Source organism: Trematomus bernacchii, unplaced genomic scaffold, assembly GCF_902827165.1.
Source record: "Trematomus bernacchii unplaced genomic scaffold, fTreBer1.1, whole genome shotgun sequence".
Taxonomy (NCBI): Eukaryota; Metazoa; Chordata; class Actinopteri; order Perciformes; family Nototheniidae; genus Trematomus; species Trematomus bernacchii.
In genome coordinates, this window is record NW_022987513.1 from 7706298 (window position 1) to 7724443 (window position 18146).

Genomic DNA, 18146 nt, shown 5'->3' on the forward strand with positions numbered 1-18146 from the left:
CAAAAGCAGCCGGTCGTAGAATAGGAGTATCAGAGAGTTTTTTTTAATGCATTTTGGTTAGTTTTAAAAATTGAAAATGACCAAAACATTTAATCACAGCCACAGCTTTTATATTCCGTTACTGTCTCGATTGTGGTTTACTTTGGTGCGACCCACTTAAAAAACAATGGCAATTCTACATTCAAGCACGTCTGACATTTTCTTGAGTATTTCTTTCTCGTCATCTCTCCGTCTATAATAAAGGTATTCTGATTCTGATTAGTTTAAGGGGAAAAATATTTGACATTTACCATGAATTAGGAGAGATATTGGAGAATTGTAACCCTAAGAGAAAGGGAGAGGGTCATACAAATCAGAAGTGACCAGAGAAAATGTGAAATATTGAATACTCCAACTCAAATCCACGTCATTACAGTTTCTTCGTGTGTCAGAATAATAAATGTTTTTATTTCCCCCAACCACCACTGTAGGAGTGTGAGCTCCTCAATCCCATTCACTTGTGCAACTAAAATGAGTAGACGGCCATTTGCTCTGTGTTCGCTTTGATGTGGGCACACTGCCAGCTTTGTTCCTGGCTTTTCATTTCGGAGACAGCTAGCATCCTTCTTGCTTTTCAACGTCAAAATCCCTCCTCCCCGGGGGCCGATTCCTGTCAGGTGTCAGCAAAATGACGTTAACAGTTGTTAGAAATGACACAAGAACTGCCATGGATCAGCAGTCATGAATCATCTGCTGAATGGAAAGAGACGGACAGACAGTGTGTTTCAAGAAGAAAGAGAAGAATGGGGGGGTCATAGCTAAGTGCAGACTGGCTACTCATGTGACTGCACCGGGCTGTGGTATCTACCTGCTTTTTATTAAAGCTGATACAAAGATGAGATCAGGGAAGTGCAGGGGGCATCCGTATTCACGATGTGAGTTGGTTTCATACTGTGTGGTTATATTAGCGACAATGATAGCTATCACTGCTGAGAAGGGTGATATCACAGGCAGCTCCTGAAGGGCGTTATTACCCTGGAGTGATCCGGACTGAGGGGTGAGACTGACAAACACAAAATACGATTTTAGCATCATAGCAATGAAAAATGAGACAATGGTAGCTGTCTCTATAAAAAATAAGGCTTTGTATAATAGAATGTGAATCTATTATATATTCAAGGGATGTAAACAGTAGCAGGAAAACATTAGAATATAATACAATCCAATACCAGGCGGGATGTGTCTGTGATGCCGTGGATGAAATAAAAGAATGATTGTTCACTCTTATCTCATCACATCGCAGACCAACCATTTCTTTGTAAAAAATAGCTCTGCTTCACTTCCATCATTGTGTTCCATTGTGTGACACGAGCAGTTAAATCTTTCAGCTAGGGATGTCACAATACCAAAAATGTAGTAGTCAGAACATTTCTATATTTAAAAAACAATTCTATGTTTTATTGCTGTGAGCGCATATCCTTTAAACAATTGTATGTATTCAAGTTTCTCGGCGAAAACTATATTTAACAAGATTTCAATTGTACCCATAAAATTGCTGTTGTTAACCTTCCCCCTATTGTTATTTTCACTGAATAAAGCTTAAACACAACATTATATAACTCTATGGAACAGTATTTAGAACATTAGAAAAGGGATTAGTGTTTTCAATTAGCAGCAACCTTTGGTGCTAAATTGAAGTGCCAAAAACCTGCAGTTTCTCAAATGACCACTCTGGGATGCCTCTAAAGGTAAGACCCCCATGTTAAAACAGCACATTTGACAGTATGTATAAACATGTTTTCAGCCTGGTTAGAACTCTTTGGGGCACGTACACGTTTGTTAATAGTGCTGGGTAAAATAATTACTTTTCTTCAGACTTTAAGTACAAATAATTTGGCTTTTAAATAGGTGTCAGCCTTAATAATTGAGGCAATCGGTTTCCTTGAATTTCTTTAAATCAACTATGCATCAGGATCAATGTATGCTTCTACTGAGGTGGAGCACCTTGAAGAGTCACCTGAAGGCATCTCAGACTCTGGCTCATGTTTGTTATTAAATAGTATTTCAACATGTTTAGTGCAGTCTGGTTAACCTTCTACTCTGCTTTTCCCCTCCAACATGCTTCTATCAGCCAAAAACACCGTATCCATATATAGCTTTTGGACACAAGCCTCAACATGCCCCATAACCCAGTTTACACTGCATTTCATTAAAATGTGAACATTGGAAAATGGTGACTGCATTGTACATCTCGAAGGAGGAATAGTCATTTCTGAAATCCCAGATGGTTTTATTCGTAGAATCTACTGTGCTCATCTCTGCACATAATGCATACATCTCTATTTCCAGAGTGTTTCAAATGAAAGACAAGGTCAAGTACTGACTAAGGGCTATTCATGTAATAAAATGAGTGTTCTCTTGGAAGGACATGGCATTGTTGCCAATGAGTATGTTGCATTAAGGAAGTGGAATGGGGAATGCATGGATCTCTGAATTTATAAAAACACATTAGCATATTGCACTTTTCTACAAACTCCAACTGCAATCTACAGTACAGCTTTTAACATGCTTGCTGCAATTAGTTTGACATGTGTTCCTTACTTGGCCTTTCTTATATAGAATACACTCGGTTGGCTGGTCATGGGCTAACTTTCTTTGCAGTAGTGACAAAGAATGGTGTACTTGTGAACAAACACCAATAGGTGCTTCCACATGTCTAAAGGGATGTTCTGTCCCCTGAGCTAATGGCTGAAGATGGATGAGTTCATTTAAAATGCTCTCTCTCTGTCTGTCCGTCTGTCTCTCTCTGATGAAGGTCTCATCAGAGGGTTAGTCAGACACTGAGGGAACGGTTTCATTTCCCCCTCATTACAGCAGGCACTGGAGAATCACAGCGCTTCAAAGCTGCTTGATTGCATTATCAGGCCTTCAGTGTAACACGGTCATAATCTGTGCCATGAGACAGGGGGCTGGATGGAGGGAGAGTGGACCTGCATTTCAGACTTGTCTGGGGTGGATTCACTTCCTGTACGGATTCTACAGTGATTATTAAATATATTGCATTATATATCATTCTGACTCAAATGTTTGCACATATTGAAATAGTTTGTTACTGATCATTTTGCTAAAAAAAAGAAAAAAGGAATTCCATCAGAAAAAATGTCACGCTTTTCCTCCTGGAAGACGTCAATGTACCGGCAAATTGGAGAAATTCCGACCATATATTATCTGTGTTTATTGAGCTTGAAAACAATTGATAGACAGGCTATATAGAGAATGACATCAAGGGATGTAAACTCATGATGTTTGCTGTAGATTGACCGGCTTCTGGAATAATAGCTTTCAGTATAATGAGATCAACTCTCCAAACAGACAGTCTAGGGCTTCTAGGGCTATTTTATTTAACTACCGATAAACAAGAACTAACTTAATAACCACCAATGAGATATTGGCAGAATACATTTTTGTCAGCAATTTTCTCAGTACCGGTCGACAGTTGCTTAGTAACAATATCCCTTACATTGCAGACTGTAGTGTGTGGATGTTAACCTAACTATATAACACAAACTCAGTGAAAAGGAGGTCCACATTACTAAAACTCTGGCTGATTTCTTGTTTCCTCAGCTCCTAAATGGCCATGAAATCAGTTATTGTAGCTTCAAGTACACCATTCCTGTTGTATTATGTAATGAGGTTATTTTCAAGCATCACTGAATAACTTTTCTCCCCATTTTAAGTAGTTGTTACTAAGTCTTCTAAAGTAAGCAGCTTGTCTCACCCTGGAGTCCTTTATTTGTTATGTTGGTGTTTCAAAGGTCAAACACTGGCAATCACTGTTTATCACTCCGACAATCATTATCAAGATTGGCTGCGGATAAGGAGCTATAAAAGAATTGTAATTATCACCATTTTAGAAACGGTAATCATGGGCATCATTAGCATCCATCATTATGTTTAAGCGGGGCAACGGTCCACTAAACGGGTGTTCATCCTGCTCCTTTTATCAGTTCTCTACCATCAGTGTAGTAAGAGGAAATATTGGAGGACGTTTTGACATCAGGGACAATTTCAACAGGAGTGTCTGGCCTGCTTGTTTCCCAGAGGCCAACAGCTCCCTCATTCATTTTTAACCAGATATTCACCCTGCTTTAGTTTGAATCAGGAGGAAATCACAGATGTTCATAGCACAATTCTTCTTCAAGTTCAAAGGTGTGGACAGTAAGTGAATTTGTAGAATATGGGTTGAAGGACGGTTCACAGCTTGTGTAAGGGAACAGAAAAAGCTGAGCTTAATTGAAACGAAAGATGTTACATTTAACAATCCCTGCTGATAGACATCAACGTAGTATTCACACTTTTCACCAGACCTAGAAGAGCTTCGGCTGTAAGCGACTGATGTTTGTATTCAGTAGTGTGACGGTGGAATCGTGCATAACGTCTCAACCACAGCTTTGTGGATGAATTAGTCATGCTAAAAGATTCCATTTCGTCTATCTAAATGCTGCTCAACGCGCTCAACCTGGTTAATATAAAGAGCCACTCAATTTTTCATGCCCACGCCAAGTGTAGCCTTCAATTTAACATGCGCTTTTAATCCTGGGAGTGCTAAATTGCTTTTTAATGTCGAGGTACATGGTGTTTTTAGAGTAACTTGTGAAAAATGCATCAGCAATATGCAGAGCAAATCAGATCCATTTATCTTTTTCTTTTAGGGGTAAAGGAACAAAGCAACACTACAGAAAAGAGGAGCGAAACCAATATGTTGTTGTGACACATCTGTCACCTCGGGGGTCTAGGGGGGACACCTCCCGCGGGCTGAGAAGATGTTTGTATTTGTGTGTGCAATGGTGTGATTAATCGCCTATCACACATGGATGTTGTGTTTATTTTCAGTGCTACATACATGCAGATAACCAGCTTATGGCTCGTAATAGGAAAACATGCCAGTTGGTATGTGTGTGCCCCTCCATGTGTGAAGTCATGGTCAGTGTCAGGTGTTATTGTGCCTGTAGCCTAAAGGGGTGACAGGTGTTTGCCTCTCCGGCCCTGTTAGATTCCCTCACAGACCAGAGGCTTCAGTCAGAGCCTGGATTCCATCAAGCATGACTAAAAGACGCTCCTCTAATATCCCTGGTCACAGAGTCGGTGAAATGACTTCCTCAGGGCCAGCCAACCAACCGCCATTTGTTATCACGCAACAATTTGGCCATTGGAGCAGACTCCTCAGTGGACAGCAGATTAAACATAGCCAGTGCTGTTCCAATAACATTTCCTTTCAACACCATATTGTCGAAGACAGCAAACAGGCTTTGAAATGAAGACACTATGAAAACACATTGTAAAGATGTGATAAAAAGCAGACAAGTTAGTAGCTTGATATAAGGTATTTTTCATTTCAAACCTTTATTTATCCAGGTGTATCCCATTGAGATCATTGATCTCTTTTTCAAGGGAGACCTGCTCAAGTAGGTTCCACATGAAACATAAAAACATAAACAGAACATCATACAGCATCATTACAGGGATTACAATTTACATAACTATCCACATGAACAGGTACCAACAGCATCCGATTGAGTAGCATCCAACCGAGCTTTAAAAACATTTAGTGGCACCAGATTGCTCAGTTTCCATTTCAATTGCAGACTATTCCAAGACAGAGGAGCTGCACATCTAAAAGCTATCTTCCCTAAGACAGTCCTAGCAGTTGGCACATTTAATAAAACCACAGCATGCGATATCAGGCAGTAGCCACTTACAATTCGCCGTGAGATCAGGGAGCAGATGTAGGATGGAAGTTTGCCTAACATGGCTTTGTATATAAAAATGTACCAGTGACTGAGCCTCCGTACAGTTAGCGAAGGCAGACCAGCCCTTGCATACAGGGTACAGTGATGAGTTAATGCTTTACAGTTTGTCACAAATCTCAGCGCACTGTGATACGCAGCATCTAACTTGACCAGGTAATTGGCAGGTGCATTCATATAGATCAAATCACCATAGTCCAGCACAGGTAAAAAGGTCACAGTGACTAGCCTTTTCCTGGCCTCAAGTGAGAAACAGGACTTGTGTCATTGTTGCAAAGCTGTCTGCATACATAAATAACATGCTTCATTATTTCACATGGACATTGTAATTCCAGTGGGAGTTGAGATCTATTGCTTTACTGTTGAGCTTAGAGTCTCTTAAACCTATTAGCAAGGAGCCTATAGCATCTTTTGTTAAGTGTGTGGTCACTGTGCACCCAGGAACTGTTCATTCAGGCCTTCATTAAATGAAATATAATGTATTATACAAGAAAACATTATATATGTAGTGGTATTGTTTACTGCAATCTCAGTGGACTGTGTGTGTGTGTGTGTTTACCTGTGTATTCAGGCATGTGAGGAGGGGTCAAGCTGTGTGTGGTGCAGCAGCTTTTTCTCTGGATAAGGAACACAGCTTCCCTGTTGCCAGTGCAAATCCTCTTACAGGCTCTGTGTGTGTGTGTGTGTGTGTGTGTGTGTGTGTGTGTGTGTGTGTGTGTGTGTGTGTGTGTGTGTGTGTGTGTGTGTGTGTGTGTGTGTGTGTGTGTGTGTGTGTGTGTGTGTGTGTGTGTGTGTGTGTGTGTGTGTGTGTGTGTGTGTGTGTGTGTGTGTGTGTGTGTGTGTGTGTGTGTGTGTGTGTGTGTGTGTGTGTGTGTGTGTGTGTGTGTGTGTGTGTGTGTGTGTGTGTGTGTGTGTGTGTGTGTGTGTGTGTGTGTGTGTGTGTGTGTGTGTGTGTGTGTACAAGAGAGAGAGGGAGACAGACAGTTAGCTGCCCCAGATCATCTTGTTGAAGCTTGGTGTTGGTAAACACAGAACATGATAAGTCCAGCTGAGGCAGGCACACATAATTGGGCTTAGCGTTGGCTGTTGGCCGGCCCTCAGCACTGACGCTCCCCTGTGGCATGTGCTGACACCAGGCCACCAACACACAGATCTAAGTCCACGTCACTGTTTCGTCACACACACTGGCCCTACTTTGTGCCTCTGCTGGTGTTGCTTTAATAGCAAAAGCAAACTCTTAAGGTGGCCTCTTATACACAATTACATAAACACAAACAACACACCCACTCACAAAGAATCTCACACACTTCCAGAGAGAGAACCCACTCTATCTGCGCCCTGGGAGCCTGGGTCCACTCAAATAACCCCATGGTGAATGTGCAGTTGTCAGGCGGCCAGCGGGGCAACCTCACAATGTGCACATTTAGGACCCAGAGCCTGACGGCGGCGCAGAGTTTGTGGAGGAAAGCGTGGAATGTGTCCTGCGGGCAGATGCAGGCCGCTCTCAAAGGCATCTCTATTACAAGCAGACAAGCGGGGCCTTATGTCATGGTCACCGGCCCCGAAGACACATTTCCAGACTGCTGCCCTGCACCATGCCAGCACACGCCCTCGTGGAAATCTACTGGCCCCCGCTGCGCTCCACTTCACTGCCGGAGACACATCTTTGATAACCAAGATTGTTTACTGCAAAAGTAGACAGTCATGAGTGCTTCAGTGAAAGCCTAAGTTTCTCTGTGATGCCTTTGACGATAATGAACTGAAATAAGGGTGTGGCAAGCTGTGATGTACTTGCATTTGATATCATTGATCTGTCCCTGGGACATCTTTTAACGTTTTCTGTCAAACAGTTTATTTTTACTGCGGCTGGGTACAATCACATGATCCGGTGCCATGCATGACAGCTCCGCTAAGGTCTGTCTTCAGCCGGTGGCCTTCTATCGATAGTGACAGATAAGAGCCCTGTGATCTTGTGAGGCACCAGGCACGAGCGTTGATTGCCATCCCCGCTGATACCGCCGCATGCTAATCATTGTAAACATCATGTTGTGGCTTTGACACACTTAGGCTTATCTGTAATTGGTGTAATTGTTACTAGCGTTTAACGAGATCGTCTTCCAGATATGCGGCGTGCCAAAAGGGCCCGGCTATGTGAGAGGCTCCCTCAGATCTGCCTCGCTGATGGGGGCATTAGATCGACACTAACTCCTCTCACTGTGCTATTAATGAACAGCAGCCACGAGCCGGAGCGCAAACCTGATAAAAGGGGCTTGAGATGAGGGGGTCATGAAATATTTAAATATACAGGGCTTCAAAGCGGAAGAGGCCTCTCTTTCTTGTCAACAGACAGACCCCATGCAGCCCCGTCGTAGCCCCAGCCTCTGGCCCCCAACCATCTCCACATGTAGGTCACAAACCATAACCACACTGTTCCGCTGTAGCGGCCGCCAGGGGAGAGGAGGGGATTCGCAAATGAAATTGCTCCTGTCTCTAAACACACATGAATACTATCAGTCTTCCCTCTTGTTTAAGCGTTCTCCCATGTTCTAGTGTTTCACAGAGGGGGAGACGAGGTCAGAGAGGGTTTCCCACCACTGTCTCAGTGGAGTCTGACATGTTAAAGCACTCTTTCACATGATTCCTGCCAAACACACACCACCGTAAGGCCCCCTTTCCCACAGAGATATGCAGGCTTTTGGCAGATCCTCTTCTAATGGGGACGCAGTAGGGATCGCCTGTCAACTAAAAAACAATCAGCATTCCATTTTCATTGGGAGAGGTCGCATATCATCTTCCTCACTCGCCAGGCATCTTGTGTTCACCTTGCACTTTTTTTTTTATCTCATAGGGGCCTAAACTCTCCATTTCTCTCCCTCCCATGGTTCAGCCCCCCAGCAGGGAGGCAACTATACACAGAACAACGAGCTTATTTAGCTCAGGCCCTGCAAAATGCAATGAGAAACCCCTCAATGGCCAGCGGGGGCCTGGTATGAGATGGAGGGAGAAAGAAGGACATCGACAGAAAGGGAAAAGGGGGAAGGCTGGGGGAGGGCAGGCAAGACCTCCCTGCTGTCTGTCACCCTGCTGGCTTTTGATGTCCGTGGCCAATCTCGTGTCCCCCTAGAGAGCCTATCATCAGACCCCCACTCCGGAGCTGTTGAGCATAGAGAGAGCCGTGGAGAGGCTTGTTTGAGTGGAGTGCGGGGGATGTGGTGGATGAGTGGGGCTGTCTCTGTTGGTGCCTGACAGAATGGTCTTTACGGAGCGTTTCAGAGGCCTTATCCCTCCAACCGTTACTCCTCCAGCCCGGCAGGTCGCTCGGGGGGTCTGCAGAGGGTCAGACAGGTTTTAATGCAACGCCTTAGTGGTGATTTCCTCAGTGCTTTCCTCTAGTCATTCCTTTTTAAATAACACAGCAGGCTGCTTCTCTTCCTCCCTCTTTGGCTCATTCCCCCCTCAGTCCTGTCTGTCTCTGCCCGTCTCCTCCTGTCTTCCTCTCTAGTTCCTCCTCCTTTATCGCCCTGCCTCCCATCGCTCCTCTGAGAAGAAAGAAACAAAAAGGGAAAATATTATCCCTGCCAGCGCAGTTGCTCTTGCTTAGTATTAAGTCGAGGCCTCACGGGGGGCTCCAGCACCACGGCTCTTTGCTGGGGGTTCGTCATGCAGCGGGTTATCTGTTAGGAATGTTTTGTCTGTCTGGGATATGGCTCCACTGTAGCTTCAGAGAGGAAATTGGGGTCAAATTAAAAGAAGCTTATAATTCTCCTTTTTTTTGTCATTGAGATCAAATGACACTACGGCTTGATGAGGTTATACTGAATAATCCTATCAATGAATTTGTGTGACAAGCAGCACTAAGTCCTTTTTACAAGGACACTGACGTGATGTAAGGATGGAAGTGAACATCACAAATGATCTCTTTGAGGACTGAACATTGAAATTCAGATTTACCCGGTTCAAAAGCTGAGACATTTCGTTTCCTCTGCTTATTTAATCTCCACGTAAACATTGAGTGACAGGCGTATAAATAAGGACACAGATTTGTGCTTTAAAATAATTTGACTTTTGGGAATTTGTAATTAAATTCACATTAAATGAAATTGTTAAAGGTAAGTCATGCCTGATATGCATGATGTTGTTTGTGTTTTTGAGGCGGGTAACACATATGCTCCTTTCTGTTTGAAGGGGAGGGAGTGATTGACTGGTCTGAAATTATCCACGGCATCGCAGCCCACATTCCACGGCAATGTCTGTAATTTAGGCAAAAGGGTCTCCCATTTCTCTTGTGACCGGGCAGAGGAGTAGTGAGTGAGTGGGTGTGTGTGTGTGTGTGTGTGTGTGTGTGTGTTGGAGGGGGTTGCATTAGGGATGTAACTAAAGCATTTGAGCCAGCGAAGGTTAAACCAATTTTCTTGTCTGCGTTGTTTTCTAAAGTGAGTCCCACGGCAGCGGCATTAGACTGATGGCCAGTGGAGTAGGTTTGTTCCCGTTGACAGGCCACTTCTCTCTGCGCTCAATGTCAACTGGATCTGATTATTGCCTACCAGATCCAGATAATGTCTGCCATTGATCAGGCCATTTATCTTGAACTCCTACAGCCTCGGCCTGCTGATAAGCAGATAACATAGTCTCTACAGGCTTTTAACAACAGGAAGATATACGTTCCTGCTGCTTCCCCGGCTGACATGTGATGTGAGTTTCATATATCTTGGCTCTTATTATAACAAAAAGGATCGGCTTTTAGAGGTCTCGTCATCAGATCAGATAGACGCTGTCATCCATGTGTCCTTCAATCTTCCAAAATGTTCCCAGAATGACAATCACATCCTGTCTGCCGAGCATTGGTTCAAGTAAGTAGGTAAGGATATGCAAAATAGAGATTATATTTTGGCATTGTTATTTACAGCTTTCAATTTGAAAAGTATGTCTGTGGCGATACTGATGGAAATTCTCGAGTCTTAAATCTCTCATTCTCTGTCAGGATGTTTGATTGATGCAGTTTAAGAGAAAGGAGTGTTTTTTTTCCAAAGCCTTCTTCCACTTTTGGCATTGCACTGTGTCCCAGTTTGTGAAACGGTTTAATGCTGGGTACATTTGTCTTTGTCTCCGTATGTGTGTTTGCATGCACAGCCGTGTGTCATCCCCACATTAATACAAGCAATGAGTGACAGATTAATTTATGTCTGGCTACGAGTCTGAGGAATTGGGAAGAAAGGGCCTGTCAGTGCTGCTTGTCAGGGAGGGGTAGAGATTAGAGCCTGTTGTCATTGACAACCCAGTGCAGGCTCTGAGAGATAAGGTCGGATGTAATGACTGTTAAAAAACAAATAAATAAGCAAAATTAATTTCAAAAAACATCCTCACTCCGCCCTCGAAAGCCTGGGGAAGAGGAGATGTTGGCATTTCAAAGTGTGTGGGTTTATGTGTTAGCAATTAGAAATATTTCACAGTTCTTGGATTGCTCTGCAACATTTGGACAATTCAGATCTTAAGCAACAAGCAGGGTGTGATCTAATCCCACCCCCTCCTCTGAGAAGATTTAGATTCGTTTTTTTAATATCCATGTAAAGCAGGTTGTTTGTACTTTGAACTGTGTGCACTGCATGTTATTATCAGGCATTATAGTGTTGATTCCAATTGTCTGATTATTGTGTGTAAATAGGCAGTGAAACATGTTGAAACATGATCTTCCTCTGCCAGTGGTCCACTCATTGTGTTTACAGTGTTTCCATGGGTTAGAACCCCAACATTAAACCCCATGATAAAATATGTATTTCTAAGTTGCCATTATATATAGTGAGACTATAACCTAATAAGGTAATAAAGTAAATTATGTGTATGTAAATCTTTTATTTTTGGTTAACATGTTTTATTGTTTTTCAGTCTGATTATTGGGATGGATGATAATGTGGAACTCTTATACATTATGCATTTTAAAAGACATTTAAAAAATCACCCATTTCTGATATTTTCCGATATGGAGAATCAGTTTTAGTCAGTTTTTTAAAGTTTATCTTACACTTCTTATTTTAAGCAACTCTAGCAGTGTTGCAATGCCGGTCTGTCATAAGTTGGTCCTAAATTTGTTCCAGACATAAATAGTTTTGGATAGATGTCCATAAGACTTATCTTAGACATTCATCGTCCCCAGAGGTTGAATCCTTACACCTTTATTGATCCTTGTATTATATTTATTGTTACTGTCGTGGTCCTCAGAGGATTAAACAAATTGACTTTGGTGATCCCTTTTGGTTCCTCTCCTGACCGTATGAGCTTCATATTTGTGGTTTGAATGAAATCTCTCATGGTGAACCGCCATGATGCCCCACACATTCATGTTCCCCTCATTGTAGTCCTTTGTCTAGCTCAGGAGTTACCGTATTTTATTCTCAAAACGATGACTGCTGTTCACCACTCATGATGACTTTGTTCAATGTCATTCACTTTCCATTTCCTGGCCTCTCTGTTCAATCCTGCTTTAAATCATTAGATCTTTTTAGCCCTTGTCAAGCAAAGACCGAGCTCTGAGTCAACAGGCAAAAGTAATGAGAGCTTTTAACATATTACATTGCCGGTACTCATGTTACACTTATCAGTAATATTTTAAACGAGGGTAGATTTGGCATAATGGAAAGAAGCCTCATAAAAGTGAACCAGTCCCTTGTGATTGTAATCTAGGAGAGAGTTCCTGTAAAATTAAACCATGGTTGTGGGGGAGAGACAACGTGCCTCTGGTTTCTTTGAAGTGGGGCATCAGCGTCTAAAAACGGAATAAAAGATGACAAAACGTCAGAGTGAAGCTGATGGTCTATAGACAGAACTTACGTGCCCAGACAGCAATTACTGAGATACATAGCACACATCAAGACATTGTGTTTGATCTCAGTGCTTCATTCTCTTGCTCAGACATTGTGAAACTGTGCACTTATTTTTGTGCGTGTTCATCTCTGACGTTGTTTCATTTGAATTAAAAAAAAGGTGTGCAGTAAGCAATCTGTAAGCCGATTGTTTGGCAGTGTGGCGCTAATCACAGACTTGTGGTTTCCTCAAATCTGATAATGACCATTTAAAATGGGGAACAGCGACTCCTTCATATCTGCTCGCGCATTGGCCTGTGAAAGCGACTGGTAGCCATTTTCTGTCGGTGGTGTCGTATAAATACATATCCTGAAGCCAGCCATGTCATGCTTCTGAAGCCAAACCACCATACGCTCTTGATGTTTCATCACAATCACCGCTTCAAACATAAGAATCCCTGTGATCTAATTACATCCAGCCACAGTTGGTACATGTGCAACTAATTTTAGAAATGATTTACTGCATTTTTGATTTCATGAACTGAGGCACTGTAAAGCTACATTGTGGCACTGTTATCTAAGATGTTTTCCCACAGCCTATGAGCAACAGTACGCCAGAGGTTAATCACTTTATTAGTTTAATGTTGAATGCACAATGCTTACATCTGTGAAACGCACAAGGGTGCATAGCAGGAGCCTCCAACTTGATGAACACATGGTGTTCTTTCTCCCAGGCCCTTTGTGACCACAGCCTTTGTCCGCTGTAACTGAACCAAGTGGCTGGACTTTAACCAGCCATCTGAGGCCAATCCCCTGCCTGCCCCCGGATGGTACTTCACTTTCTGTCCTTCGTGTCATCAGTGTGTCCATAAACAGCTATGCCAAGCCCATTGTAACTTGAAGAAAATATGCTTAAAAATGAGCATCTAACTGCGGTTTGGGGGAGAGTGCTGTTGAGTTGCCACTCTGAATCTAAGGCAACTGTACAGAATATCCCATTTCCCATGACTTCATGTTTGAATGGCCGGTCCAAGCCAGCCAGCGGACCATCAGTCTCTCTGTTACCGAGGGACGGATTAGCATCTCAGCTATGAGCTAAGTCTGTTTTCTGCTCTGTGGTTGCTTGGGCTGCACTGGCAGGGAAATACTTTGCAATGTGACTCTATTGTACACCCATTGACCTCCCAGCCAGTGGGTTAATGCTCATTAGACAAGCTAGAGGATGCTAGGAGTTGCACCATCAAGAGGTTTTCTCAGGAATGTCCAGCATGAGATCGGGATTCGCCCTATATGACAGATCGAGGCGATGAAGGATGAGTGCTGTTGCTTCTCGGGTAAATGTTACTTTCAGGCCTGCAGTGTGAATCCTAAGAAAGTGTCCTACTTTAAAAATCTGTGTGATCTCTTTTAAATACACACTATGGAAACGACTAGGAGGTGGACACTTAAAGAAAGTCGCTCAGCTCTGCAGGATCTGGCAGAGCTGTTTTTTGTGACCCTGGGTGGGCAAGCTAAGGAAAAAAAATCTTGCTGAAATGATCACAAAATTATAAACGTGGTAGTCATGATTTATGTCAGCAGTGTCAGTGGTGGAAGCTTGTTGGGTTCAGACTCTCCGGGTGGGCCGGGGAGAGCTAAAGCTCAAATTGAAGGCTGAATGACCCAAAGTGCTTTTTATATTAGCAGCTGACCTCCCTTCAGGCCAGTGGGGTGGGAGGTGGTCCAACAGGAAGAGCAGCCTGTGGGCTCCGAGGCGGTGCATGCTGCTCATAAAGGAGCGTTTTGTTTTTCCTCCCCTCACGGTAACAGCACCCTACTGGGGAATTCATTAGGGGCTGACATCATCTCACTCAGTACAGAGTGAAAGAAAGAATATCTTTCTGCCTGCGCATTCCCCTCCCTCCCTGCTTTCTCTCATTCCCTCTCTCTCTGCCTCCTTATCTAGCTCTGGTGCGCTGCTGTCTCTCCTTTTGCGCGCCATTTACGCAAAAAAGGTACACGCGCTGTTGTGCGCCTCTGAAATGTGAAATCTAGCTCCAAGCTTCCAAGAAGCCCAAAAACACGCGTGTGGTTGTCTGCTGAAGGAGCACGACTGAGGTTGAATTCAAGTCCGCCTGGAAATCAGGAAGTGGGAGGACCCGACCGTGAAGGCAGCAGCTCTCAGGCAGTCAGTCGCTGGATGAATGGGAGTTTGTCTGGTGCTTGGTAGCGGATGGGAGAGGCTCTCGAGTGCCCACGACCGGGATCCGTCAGAGAGAGCAGGGCAGTCAGGCTGTGCAGCTGAACACACAGCGACAGCGGGCTCTTACCTGGTGAAGTTTCGCTCACTGCTTCTGTGATTTGGCTCCGTCTCCACAGAGGAAACTGGCCGTGCGCTTTGTTGGATTGGTTTGCTCCGTCGGACGCAGCCCCTCTTCCCTCTGCGCACCGACACACCAACCCACCCGGATCCTGTTGGTTACCTCTCCTGGATATGTACCACAGGAGAATATAGGCGAAAAAATTCAAATTGTGACCCGGGGAAGCTGAGAAAGGTGGATCAAAGGATTTTTCTCTCTCGTCGCCTCAGTGCTGTTGCAGAGGCTCTCCGTGGCGAGACACATGGTTCCCTTTGTCCAAAAGGCGCAGTAGCTTTGTGAACGGCTTTGGATTTTTTTTTTCTTGGAAAGGCTTCTTCTATCTTCGCATGGCTGTTCTCAATTTAAACGGAGTAGACTTCGCCGCCCTCTGTGTGGATTATATTATTTGAAAAGCAGAATGTGAAGCGAGGCCATATTTAGCAGACCGAGAAAGTAATATCCTGACTTATTTGCCTTCTTGCTAACCTTGCCACATCAAAGGTATGCGCGCTGGCTCTGAGCCGTTTATAATCTTCGATTTCATTGTGTGTGTGCAAAATGTCTACGTGGAATTGTTTTAATAGTAAGCGTTTTCATGGTCCCTCTTTTGCTGTCATTTATTCTGCAGCCTTCATTGTTTACATTCTGTCAGTGTTGCATTAGTGGAAAACACCTGATTCCTGGCAAGGTTTGTATCGAACCAAAAAACAACATTAATTTAGTCGGCTTTTCTGACTTAATTATTTTTGTTTGTTTAAATACGTTGCTTCTCCTGCAGCCTTAATAAATGACATATAAGATAAAAGACACGAGTCGCATAGAAGCTGTCACAGCACGCTGATTTTAAATATTCCTGACATTAAGGTCATTATATCACAAGGAAATACAACCGTAACGCCAAAGTGTAATGCTTTAAAATAATTTTCTCTTGTTTTACATATTGCATTATATAAATCTGAGATGAGGATATCCACAAATCCAGTTACCAGAAAATAATTGTATTCAGAGAAAGCTGTCTGTCAGTCTTCTTCACATGTGCAGCTGAGCGGGTGTTGTCTTGTTTATTTTCCCTGTTGTTGCAACATTTTTGTTACTTTGCAATATATTTTTGTGAAATATAATATATATACGACTTAGTATTTTCACCCATATTACACTTGTATTTTATTGAGGTATAAATCCCAACTCGCACATTGTATCCTCTCTCCCTGTTGCTCTTGTTGCTGCAGGAGGGCTGGGCTGTGTAGTCACGGAGCAACAGTGCCATCAAGTGGCCTTACCATGAACAGCCACTTGTTTTGTTTCAGTCTGATATCCAATATTGGTTTTGATCATGATGCTCAGGTTACCCCAAATTATTCAGGAGAGAATTTTCGTCAAGACGGGATGTGGACACTGGAGATGTCTTCGCTTTTAGGCTCTTGAATTTGACATGTTGTTGAAATTGAGAGCCTATCAAGTACAAATTATAAGACTTATATTAAAAGCCTCTAATAAACCTTACTGAAGCCAATTAAGGATTTAGGTTGACTTTATCCAAAATGACAGTTTAATAACTGAAGTTTAATCGTAATTTGCCTTAAGCATATAATAACCCCCCAGTCAGCAGTCATTTCTCTGCACTGAACCCAGTAACAATATCCAGGAGCGGGTTTGGACATTTTGCTGTAAAATTATATGGTACTGTGATATTTCTCTAATTGCATTCTCCTCTTCTCAAGGTCTCCGATGCCAACTCAGAGAAATTCTTCAGCACAGCTGCAGTTAAAGGTACAGACATTTCATTCTTATTACCTTGCTGTAATGTTGTCAATATGATGGTGCAGGTATATTACCAATCTCCCTGTTGTCATTGCCATCTTGAAATTGGAATGCGTTCTCCCAGTGCGGCAATTGTAATATTTATGTATGGTTGTTTGAGATAATGCCACAGCAATAACGCATCACATCCATAAAGCTGATCCAATTTACCCTTGGTGCACAGGTATGAAATACAGAAAAACCGAGACATGAGATTAAATTCTCTCTCTGCCAGAATGGAATCATTAAAATGTGCAAACCAAAAATGTATTGCTGTTGTTGTTACATATATGTAACATGTTGCCCTGTGTGGTGTTGGTGACAATTTGTTGCAAAAGTGCAGTAGGGCTTGTCCAGCAGCCAGAGGAGGATGAGGAGGATGTACTAATGCTGCAGGGAGGGCAGGAGGGGCATCTGTTTACGGCCTCAGTGTGCCTACACCACATGTGACCTCATTATCAAGTCACTAATTTGCTGTTAAAAGCCACCCCATTTTCTCCGGCTCGGGGATAATGGAGGTGCCCTGCGTGAATGGACATTTCTCTGTAATGGGAGGGAGTTACCATGCAGTGCAGGAGGGAGGCTCTGCGATGAGGGTTATGACCCCTTCAGGGCTGTGGCAGGAGGGGGACCATTGCTGATGTAGCCCTGCACTTTGCGCAGCGCAGACCTCCAAACACATTTCCCACATTCTGGCCTTTGATTCCCTCCAGGGCTTGATTTGTGGCGTCCATTGGGGGGGCTCAATGGCCATGCTTGACAGAGAGATTTCCTTTTGAACGTGCTTCTCTGTGGACTGATTTGGTTCCCTTGAAAGGATTAAGGCCCCCTTTGTGCAGCCTAAATCAACAGAGGGCCCCCCTCTCTCCCCCTCTATGAAAGGACCTGACTGGGGAAACAGTACACAAAATACGCTTTCTCTCTGCTGCATGATAGTCCACTCTCTTGGCCCCTATCCCCATTTAAATATCCTCTCCTTTCTTCTCTTTTACCATCTCCGTCCCCTCCTCCTCTCCTGCCATATGCTAATGCTTGCCGCCGTTGCAAAAGGCCAGTAAAATAATCCAGGTGCAGGGAGAGCCAGAACCACTGGTATTTTTATGGGGGACAGTGTTGAGATAAAAATAGTTGGGCGGGTATTTATTAGAGGGATTGCTATTACTCTAATGCAACCAAACCCCAGAGCAAGCAACAGCTCCAACACTTTTGGCGAGAGGCTTGTTTGTGGGACGCTGTGTCAATATTTGCCAAAAGGCAGGTGCAAAAAGACAAAAAAGACTATAACCTTGATGCAGCAGAGCTACATGGAAATATGAGTAATTTGTTTGCATATTAAAAAATATATAGCCATTGGTGTACAAATGCAACTTTACTCACAATGCAAAGAACTTTATTGACACTGAAAATAGCTTGATATTTATGTG

General features: G+C 43.3%; 1 protein-coding gene across 1 annotated transcript in view; it reads left to right on the plus strand.

Annotated features, from left to right (window-relative positions):
- auts2a (activator of transcription and developmental regulator AUTS2 a) overlaps positions 1-18146 on the plus strand; it is a 276189-nt gene that overhangs the window by 228674 nt on the left and 29369 nt on the right. Inside the window, 1 exon segment of the mRNA XM_034114083.1 lies at positions 16644-16692. Coding sequence (XP_033969974.1) covers positions 16644-16692 — 49 coding nt within the window.